This window comes from Triticum urartu, chromosome 3 (genome assembly GCF_003073215.2).
Source record: "Triticum urartu cultivar G1812 chromosome 3, Tu2.1, whole genome shotgun sequence".
Lineage (NCBI taxonomy): Eukaryota > Viridiplantae > Streptophyta > Magnoliopsida > Poales > Poaceae > Triticum > Triticum urartu.
Genome location: NC_053024.1, coordinates 263,798,776 through 263,809,689, shown reverse-complemented (window position 1 = coordinate 263,809,689; position 10,914 = coordinate 263,798,776). Strand labels below are relative to the sequence as shown.

Genomic DNA, 10,914 nt, shown 5'->3' with positions numbered 1-10,914 from the left:
AATACAAAGTGAAGTTCGATTGGTCACTATATCCTAATTGTTGCATAAAATCAGTGAGCCAGAGAGTAGACCATGTATCTACTTCACATCCATCAAACACATCATCTTTGCCATCAACATATGACTTGGACTTGCCAAATCCGCAAAAAAACATCATAGTTTATTTCTAGACTGAAAAGCTCCTCTTGTGGTCCTAGATTGCAAGGGATTCGGTCATTGATTCAGCCTAAATGAGAAGAAGGGGGACGAAATAGTAGGATTGGGATTAGGGTTACGAGCACTTACCATATCGCGGGGGAGGATCTCCGGGTCGCCGCAGATGTGGCACCATCCTAGCGCCGCCGTCGCCGGACGACAGCCGGCAACGACCCCTCTTCTCACCGGAGCAGCGCCGTCAATTGCCCTGTTTTTGCCAGAGAGGGAGAGGAGAGGGGTGGGGAAGAGGAACGGGCCACGAATGAAAGGGAATTAGGGTTAGAGGGTTTTTCTACAAATATTCACGACCGGTCGTTATCCCGCCTGGGCCCTCTGCTGTCGACGTGGCCTGGTCAAAGCGCCACGTAAGCTGGTTAGCGGGGTGCAGACGAGATTAGGACCTTGGATGAACAACTTAAAAAGATTTGGGACCCAATCAACACTTTTAGAAAAGAATTAGGACCGCCCTTGCATTCGTTATCCCGCCTGGGCCCTCTAAATGTCATAGCTTGTTCGGCGCGTTCAGTTTAGTACCTAAAATTGTAAAATACGTAAAAGTGGTGCCATAACTTGTCCAAATGATGCATATATGGTGCCTTCGCTCGTATTCCATTGATGCAGTGCATGCGTGGCATACCAGTGTGTCGCTAGCCCACACGTCATTGGCTGCGGGCGCGCTGTGAGCTGTGTTTGCTCTTTTTTCCAAGGAACACCCTGCACTTTAATTAAATAGAACAAATATTCAGGTAACTATGCTGCAGGTACATTCAGTGATCTGTACTGCAAAAAATTCAGATAACCAGTTGCACCAATATTCAGTGATATGTACTATTCAATACAACAAAATATCAGTTAGCTATGCAGAACAATTTAGTTGTGTACTTTACATACACTGCACACATTCCCTACATCTCTAATGCATTGCACTTGCACACATTCAACACATATATTCAGTTCAGTGCAGTGCACACATTCAGTACATCACTTGTCACGAAAATTCAGCTAATTGTACAATCAGGTGTCACCAAAATTCAGTTAACTGTACGTCATTTGTGCCACAATGAGTGTTGGAGGGACTTTTTCTGACAATTAATTAAGTCTCAAGGGGTTTTTTGCAAAATAACCACAATGCGTGTCTCACCCAGCTCTGCTAACTCTCACACCTACTGACATGTGGGCCACACGTCAGCTGTCAAGCCACGCAGGTGGCACATACGGCGGCATACTAGCGAAGACATCGTATATGCATCATCTGGACAAGTTATGGCACCACTTTTACGTATTTTGTAACTTTAGGCACTAAACTGTCCGCGCCGGACAAGTTTAGGCACTTGTGATGTATTTATCTCTAAAAAAACATGTGTGTGGTATGTAAATAACCATGCACATGGATGATGGCAAGAATAGCAGTGGACGGTGGGTTTTCCAATTGGCGGGTGGTGGCGGAAAGGGGCTCCGTCGGAGGAGGATATTGGTCGAGTAACAAAAAGGAAACGGCCGGACAAATCAAACAAGGGCAACGCAGCAACCAACTGGGGAAGGGGAAGGGCGAGGAAGACCGCGTCGTGTTCCTCGTCCCGTCTCCTCTCCTCTCCACCCCCTTCGCATTGCTCCTGACTTCCGATTAGATCAAGAAGAAAGGAGGAAGGAAAGGTACCCGCCTCCGCTCTTCTCCTTCTTTTGCTCGCGTGCTCTTTCGTCTCCCATCTCATGCACCACTGCCCTTCGATTCAGGATTTGTTTGTTTTTTTCTTTCTCGAATGTGCCAATTTTTGCTTGCGCGATCAGCCCATGATGTGGACGGCCAACACAAATAATGAGATGATATAAACGTCGGGTTTGTGAAACGGCGCAAACAAATACTCCTAAATCCCCAAGAACGGGTCCAGTTTTTGTTTACCGGTTTCATCATTCATCTTTTTTAGTATGATGATCATTCATCCCATCGCAAATGCTGCCAGCGTTCATATTTACACCATTGATGGATGGCGATTTCTCTATTCGTCTTTTCCCCCCTAGGACAAGAGTGAAGAAAATAAATTCCGTTCTGGAAGCAATACCAATATGTTTTGCTTGGCTGGAAGGATCTAATGCCGGATTCACGCAATCTATTTCGCACATCCGTTTTGTTGAATTTCTTTTTTTTTTGTTGAATTTTAGGAAGCGATGGGGTGCTTTTCCTGCTGCGGAGCCGATGATGTTGGCAAGAAAAAGAAGCGCGATGATCCTTATGTTCCGGTCCCTGCCCCAGGTTGTTACTTACTCCCATCTTGGCTTCATCACATATTTCTCATGGTCGCAAAGATTGCTCTGTAGTGATTCTCACTATGAATCCAATTTGGTTCTTCGATTGTAGATTTGATAGTTAAGTGTAGAGCTAATTGAGCAATGGAAAGGAATAGTGTCTTATTCATCGTCCTATGGGCAGATGCATGATGTAACTCTAAATGTGCAAACAATTCTTTCCCATAATAAATACAATTAGCAGCTTCCAGCTAGTTTATTTAGCTGTCTCCAGAAAACTAATAATTCCACTTTTGGCCATGCAACTGTGAAAATATTGACATTATGCATCGCATTTACCAACGCAAATCCACAAACTGACAGGTTGAACCAGATTCAGTATAGGATTTCAGCTGTAAAATTTGTTGAATTTTGTAAAACCTGCTACCCGTAAATTTGCCTGCAAGCGATAGCAGAACAAATGCTTACCAAGGGTGCTTGATACACTCAACTAGCTACATAATTTTGTACACTCCCAAGTGCTTCTGGAGCAAAGTTGACAAGATCACAGGAAGTTTCATATGGCAGAAAGACGACCAAGAGAAGGCTTCGGGTGGACACACCTTGGTTAACTGGAAAACTGTATGTCGCTCAAAGAAGTTGGGGGGACTCGGAATTGCCGAACTTGATAGATTTGGGAGAGCTTTGCATCTTAGTTGTCCATGGCTGCAATGGACCGACCCTGGCCCGGAACCCAAGTGGGAACAACAACGTGCACTGAGCTGCCCCCTTTTTTTATACGATACAAATCTAAACATCTGTGAATCAACAAATTTTGAAAGTGCACCTTGTTTGTTAAAATGTGCATCTTCTGCACCAAATGGCACCACTGAAAGCAATACTTTCCTGAGTACTTTAATTTATTACCTATTTATTTTGAATGCAGGGGGTAACTATGGTTATAACCGGGGGCCAGCGCCAACCCATGCCATCCGTACCAGTAGAAGCCAGCCAATTGAAGTACCAGCCATTTCCCTAGACGAAATTAAGGAAATAACCAAGAACTTCAGCAGTGACGCTCTTATAGGAGAGGGTTCATACGCAAGAGTTTTCCTTGGTGTACTGAAGGATGGCAAGAAATCTGCAGTGAAGAGGCTTGACTCCAGCAAACAGCCTGACCAAGAATTCCTTGTGCAGGTTCAAGGCCTCTTTCCTTCCAAGATAATCTCTCCATGTAGGTGCCCCCTACGGGCTGCCGTTTGACTTCCATTTCTTTTGCAGGTCTCGGCTGTTTCAAGACTCAAGCATGACAATGTCATCCAACTTCTCGGGTACTGCGCTTTAGGGAGCACCCGTATTCTTGCTTATGAGTATGCAACAAGGGGCTCCTTGCATGATGTTCTCCATGGTGAGGAACAATTTAAGACTTCTAATTTCGTAAATTATTAGGGCATGTTTGTTTGGGCCTTTTAGCTTGATGCATTTATTAAAGAAGATTTCAGCCCCTATTGAGTAACAATACTCACGATGGGATCAGATACCATTTATAGCTGACCTCATTTCTGTCAGTAATATAGAGCCATTCAAGACTCTAGCAAAGCTGATGAATCTACGGCTCGTGGTCATTACAGGTAAAAAGGGCGTCAAGGGATCCCAACCAGGACCAGTCCTATCGTGGATGCAGCGGGCGAGGATTGCTGTAAGCGCCGCGAGAGGGCTTGAATTCCTCCATGAGAAGGCAGAGCCACGTGTCGTCCACCGTGATATCAAGTCCAGCAACATACTGCTCTTTGACAACGATGTTGCAAAAATAGGAGATTTCGATGTGTCTAATCAGGCCCCTGACATGGCTGCACGCCTTCATTCTACACGTGTTCTTGGCACCTTTGGTTATCATGCTCCTGAGTATGCAGTCAAATAGTTTGAGTGCTTATAGATTGAGATGGGCAAATTGACATGTCCTCTTATACATGTCGTTTACTTCTCAGGTATGCAATGACTGGGCAGCTAAGCGCAAAGAGCGATGTATATAGCTTTGGAGTGGTGTTGTTGGAGCTTTTAACTGGCCGCAAACCAGTTGATCATACACTTCCCCGTGGCCAGCAGAGCCTTGTGACATGGGTATGGAGCCTTTTTCAGATTCTACACTGGTTTCTGACAAGATGGAAAATAAAATCAAGTGTTTGGTATGTGCAGGCTACACCAAGGCTAAGTGAAGACAAGGTGCGGCAATGTGTAGATCCAAAGCTTGGTGTGGATTACCCTCCAAAGGCTGTCGCCAAGGTAAAAACAAAAGAAAAAATTAAGAACACGATGATACTATATGTATATCAAGCAATGCAAACTTTGTTGTTTAACTATAGTTTGCAGCTGTTGTTAAATATAATTTTGTTCCAGTTACATCGTACACAGAGAAGCTTGTTTAAAACACATGTCCTTGTGAAACCACAAGAAAGCTTTGTTATGCTGGAAGTAGACCTGAAACGCATTATTTTGTTCCATATTCACCGTAATGCACATTGATTATTGTTATGACAAGGAACCTTTCTCTTGTGGTTGACAAAGTAGTACACCCAATTAAACTGTCAAAACGTCTTACATCTAGAAAACGGAGGTAGTATGTTGTACTCCCTCCGTCCCATAATGTAAGATGTTTTTTGACACTACATTATGTCGAAAGTCTTACATTATGGGACAGAGGGAGTAATTAGCAGTGAGAGTGAGACTGACCATACGTTGTGGCAAACAGATGGCTGCCGTGGCTGCCCTGTGCGTACAGTACGAGGCAGATTTCCGGCCAAACATGAGCATCGTCGTCAAGGCTCTGGCCCCGCTGCTGAACACCCGGACAAGCAACCGACCTGCCGGCTCGGCCTCTGGCGTAGCCGTCCAGTGATCTCCAACCGACTGCATGCGCACGATTGCGACGATCTGGTGATGCTTATGGCGTTTTGCCCTGGATTTTGCGGGCTGGTGTTGTACATGTCAACATGTGTGGTGAGGTGAGGTTTGGTGTGGTGTGGTGTGGTGTGGTGGGATCTCATTTTCTTCCTCCCTTGGCGGGGGCTCGCGCTGTTGTACGTTGGGCAGGCAGGCAGGCAGGCATGGTGGCCTCTCGACCTCTCCTAGTGAGCAAAGCAATGGACGATGTGCTTCTTGCTTGGTCCCTCTTTGCCTTCCGTGAAATGCCAGCAATTTGGGAGGGCTATTTGAAAAAAGGACGGACAACAACTTTGCATTAAATTCACACACAAGAATGCCACTAATGATCCTACAACTGTACTGTACACAGCAGTGTTAACCACTTACAGCAGCACATCGTCAGGACAACCGGTGTAGGTACAGATAAATTGTTAAGTAGTAGAAAACCAATAGCCTCTACAAATAAATCATACATAAAAATGTTACAACCATCCAGATACAACACGAAATGCACGTTTTCTTATCAGCCCTTTGGTAGTCAAAGCTTCCATCGTTGCTAGTTTGTTGGAGAAATGTGAATGCTTGCGTGCTCATTTGGAAGATGATGCTCTGCTCCTGCTCGGTTTGGAATCTGGGTTGTCACTCTTGTCAGTGTCTGAGTTGTCGCGTTGCGAGTCCATTTCGGTGCTCCCCCCGGGGTTATGCTTCGATCTTCTGTCCTGCTCACATCATTTTTCTGCGTTCAGTATCATAATCAATCAATGGTCAACGACTCTATAGCACTAAGCTCCCTACCCCCAAAAAAAAAGCACTAAGCTCCCTCATTTTAATTTTAAAGGGCTGAGAATCGATTGAGGCTATTGACATCGACTGTAGCAATCGATTTCGACCCGGTCGGCGTCTGGGATCGTGCGGAAAAATCACCGTAGGGTGGGCTCGCGATTCAGATTAGTCACAATGGGTAGCAACTTAGACTAGTAATGTTACTACCTCTAGTGATGAGTAACATATGTGCGGTGTCATGTAAAACTTCATTTATTAGGTTATAGACTTATCTTGTCTTGGTATGTGTGATGTTATAGTAACTAGCTATGTTACCACATGCCATTTTTCCTCATTAATTACTCGCCGCATCATCTGTTTTGCCTAAAGATGTGTGATGTTAGAGCATCTCCAGCCGTTGTGCGTAAAAGCATCGCCTGGAGGCGAACCGGCGCTAAAATCGGCGTGGGGCTTTCGGGTTCCCAGCCGCCGGCCCCAGGGTCGCCCCCAGAAGGTGAGGGTTTTTTTGTTAAAAGGAATTCGGCTAAAGTTCGGCAAACGGGACAAAGATTCGGTTAAAATTCAGCGAACATGACATTACTTAGACGACCTATATTGTATTTTACATGGCAAAGTGAAGTACTTAAAAAAGGACCGCAACTACAACTACGGGCCGAAGAACGCGCTGAGCGCGGCAAAGTCGCTGACGTCGCCGCCATCCTCGCCGTCGTCCTTCTCGTCCTTCTCCTCCTTGACGCGGCCGCCCCTGCTCGACCCCTGCCCGGCGTCGCCCTGGCGAACCGGTGGCGGCGGCGCTTCGTCGTCGCTGTCGTCGTTGAGGACGACGACGCGTCCCTTGTCGCGGCCACGTCGTCGAGCGGTGAAGGCGCGGGACTAGCGCTCCAGCTCCGTCCGCGCCCAGTCTTCGCGCGCCCACTTCAAGGCCACCACATCGTCGAGCTCCTCCTTCACGCCGCTGGCGAGCCCTGACTCCGTCTTCACGGCGGCGAGCCCCGGCTCCGTCGTCGACTTGACGTTGCGGGGAGGAGCTGAGGAGGAGGTGCGCCTGCCACCCTCGTTGATGACAATGCCGGCGCTGCGGGTGCGCCAGCCGAGCGGTGTCTCTACTGCGTGCTCGGCCTTGATGCCGAACACCGCCGGCGAGCCGAAAGAGTGGGAGGAGGAGCGGGAGGAGGAATACGAGGAGGAGCCGAACCTCCTAGGCATCCATTACCCCGCGCTCCAGCGTGGGACCGGGGCGGCGGCCGCGGTAGGGTATGTCAACGGCGGGTCTTGCCGCCCTCAAGGTGCCGGAGAACCTCATGGAGTATGCGGCCATGGCGCCCCACCACAGGCGGCGCCGCTCGCTGTTCTTGGTGCCCCCCACCACTGGCGCCCCATTGGTGGAGGCCAGCCGCTGCGCCTGCCGGTGCTGGAAGTACGCTGCCCACGCCTCATGGTTGTCGGCGGCGTACTGCGGGAGGGCGCGTTGCTCCTCCGTCAGCGATACCCACACGCGGTCGAGCTCGTCGGCGAAGTAGTCGGCTCGCACGTTGACGTCGGGCAGCGGGGGAATGGGGACGCCACCGGCGCTGAGCCTCCACCCCGCCCGGCCCTGCGCGCATGTTGGGAGGCGCCGGGATGTTGGCCTCGAAGAGAAAATACGCCTCCCACCCGTGCAGCGAGCGGCGGCCAAAGCCGTTGGCCGCCGCCGCATCACCGGGGAATCGCTCGCCCATCGTCACGGCTGGGCTTGGGAGAGAGGGGAGGATCGTCGGCGTCGGCTACGCACGGGGAGAGAGAGGCAGAGCACGGCGGGGTGTGGCCAGAGGTGAGGGGGGGTGTTGGTTTTATAGCTGCCCGGCACCGTGTGTACGTGTGGCGGGAGAGAGGGCGTCACCGCGCTGCCCGTGAGGAATCAATGGAAGGCTGACCGGCGGCAGCCTTGGCATTGATTCCCCGCGGGAAACTAAGACGTTGTGAGGACGACGAGGCGAGTGTCACTGACTCGGCAGGCCCGCAGTTAGTTCGCGCCAAAATCGCTCGCCCGGCGCCCCCGGGCGCCCCCAGCGCGCCGGGTTCGTCCTTAGTCTACCGGCGCCAATTTCGTCCCAAATCGGCGAAAAAGGGGCTCCTGGGGGCGCGACTGGGCCGATTTTTGGGCGCCGGCGCGAAAAAATCACATGGGGGCGTGTTGGGGGCGCGGCTGGAGATGCTCTTACCACCTATGTTACTCCCACTGTGGGTAGTTTGAGGTCGGTCGATTTGTGATGGACCCCACATGCTAATTGGTGGAGCAATGGCCTCCGTGTCGATATCTCGGCCCCGCATGCGTGGAGAGACGAGAGAGAGATGAAAGGCGGTTTGGGGAAGCGAGGCAGCCGCGCGGCATGGTGATAGGGTCTGTCGTCAGATCTGTGAGCTCTGAGAGGCATGGAGAAAGAGTTTCAATGTGTCCACATCTTCCCAGGCACAAATCCGATGCTCCACGATCTCGTTGCGGCATGTGTGGTTGCCATCTTTGTTTGGCCGACACCTCGCCGCCGCGCTGCAGGGAGGAAGCGTGTGGAGAGAGCTCCTCACATCCCGTCGTGTCGGCGTGCTGTTGATGAGCACGACGGCGGCGCTGCCACTTCTCTATTGTGGTGTGGTTTTCTCTGTTCTTGTTTGCTTCGTCTCCCTTAGTTTTCTTCCTATTCAATTTCACGTTTGGGAGGACGTTGGGTGCTGGTTAGGGCGTGTTTGGTTGCAGTTGTGAATAGTAGCTGCGTTGCATACACATCTCAACCCAGCCTGGCTTTGGAAAAACAGCCTCACATGCGGCATCTGCAAGTTGTTTGGTTGCCTGCATCTAGGGTCCCTACATAAGGTAATACGCAAGTGCACTTTGTTTGGTTGCCTGCATTGGCCCAAGCAGCACATGAACAAGATGTTTGGTGCATACAACATACATGGTGTGCTTACCTTGTACCCTAGTTGGTGAGCTTACCCACAATGATCACACCTAGCACACCAATGTCACAACACAACAATGGCGATGAATTGGGCGGATGATGAAGTTCTCCAGCTTCAGCCCAAATTGACGATCCACCTTAGCATCTTCAACTTTGACACCTCCAACCTTGCCACTGTCAACACTGCTGCCTCTGTGCTTTCGCACCTAGTCGGAGTAAGCTTGTTCTGCTGCTTGCCTAGTCTTGAACTCTCTATGGCTGTTGTTGCTATATGATGCCACTTGTGCACTGGCTTCTTCCCATGAACTGTAAACCCCTGGAGACTTACCGATGAACACGACATACCACTTGCCCTAGCAATGCACAAGAGCAAGAGTTGAAGCAACAAATCAATGGAGCACACAAGTAGGAAGCAAAGTAGCACACAAACAACAATGAAGCACAAGAGAAGAGGTAAAGCATGCATGATCCTATGGCATAGAAAGGTCAACCTAGCACTACCATGGTGTTATCCTACCACCACATATAAAAGAGGGTGTCGTCCTAGCATCGCAAGTTCACCATCATCGGGAGGGGTTAGTATGTACCATCTCACCAAGATATACAGACCATCAAATAGTTTTCCAGCCCTAGCTACACAAAATGTATGTCGTCATCGTCGTCGTCGTCGCCGCCGCCATCGCCGTTGGGGATCATGCATGCTCACATGCAGCACTACTCTAGTAGTAGTGCTTGCCCAGCCAGCTCCTGAGCCAGGGCATCCTGTGAGCGTCTGCCATGGCAACGAACCCAACACCCTGGGCCTTGTTGTCAAGCAGGTGGCAGAGAGCTGCCATGAGAGGCTCGTCGCTGAAGCCACCTGTAACACCCCGGACAGACCCACCGGTCGTCGTTACTCCTGGTGGGATCTAGACTGGCCCCATAGATCAATACTAGTCTTTTCTGCGCACTTTGTCCTCACTCGTGCGCACCAGGGAGCAACTTCCCAGTCGGTCACCCATCCTGAAACTACTCCAAGATGAGCACGCTTAACTTTGGAGTTCTTTCCGAATGGGCTCCTGGAAAAGAAGGAATTCCTTATTGATATGAGTAGTCTATCATCCCTAATAAGCCAGGCTATCACATACACCCCTGCTACCTCTTGAGCATGCGTTGGTTTTCCCTTGAAGAGGAAATTGTGATGCAGCAAAGTAGCGTAAGTATTTCCCTCAGTTTTTGAGAACCAAGGTATCAATCCAGTAGGAGACTACATGCAAGTCGCCTAGTACCTGCACAAACAAACAAGAACCTCGCAACCAACGCGATAAAGGGGTTGTCAATCCCTTCACGATCACATACGAAAGTGAGATCTGATAAAGATAATAAGATAAATATTTTTGGTATTTTTGTTGTATAGATTGAAAAGTAAAGATTGCAAAATAAATAGTAAACTAGAATTGTAGATCGGAAACTTATATCATGTAAAGTAGACCCTGGGGCCATAGGTTTCACTAGTGGCTTCTCTCAAGATAGCATATATTACGGTGGGTGAACAAATTACTGCCGAGCAATTGATAGAAAAGCGCATAGTTATGATGATATCTAGGCATGATCATGAACATAGGCATCACGTCCGTGTCAAGTAGATCGAAACGATTCTGCATCTACTACTATTACTCCACACATCAACCGATATCCAGCATGCATCTAGAGTATTAAGTTCATAAGAACAGAGTAACGCATTAGGCAAGATGACATGATGTAGAGGGATAAACTCAAGCAATATGATATAAACCCCATCTTTTTATCCTCGATGGAAACAAAACAATATGTGCCTTGCTGCCCCTGCTGTCACTGGGAAAGGACACCGCAAGATTGA

General features: G+C 49.1%; 1 protein-coding gene across 1 annotated transcript; it reads left to right on the top strand.

Moving 5' to 3' along the window:
• Window positions 1–1,629: 1,629 nt before the first annotated feature.
• LOC125543786 (pto-interacting protein 1-like) lies at window positions 1,630–5,680 on the top strand. The gene is made up of 8 exons (XM_048707252.1): window positions 1,630–1,848; window positions 2,356–2,446; window positions 3,365–3,615; window positions 3,700–3,826; window positions 4,050–4,323; window positions 4,407–4,539; window positions 4,615–4,701; window positions 5,168–5,680. Exons 2-8 carry the CDS (start codon window positions 2,362–2,364, stop codon window positions 5,312–5,314), a joined length of 1,104 nt encoding a protein of 367 aa, XP_048563209.1. The 5' UTR covers window positions 1,630–1,848; window positions 2,356–2,361; the 3' UTR covers window positions 5,315–5,680.
• The last annotated feature ends 5,234 nt before the right edge of the window (window positions 5,681–10,914 follow it).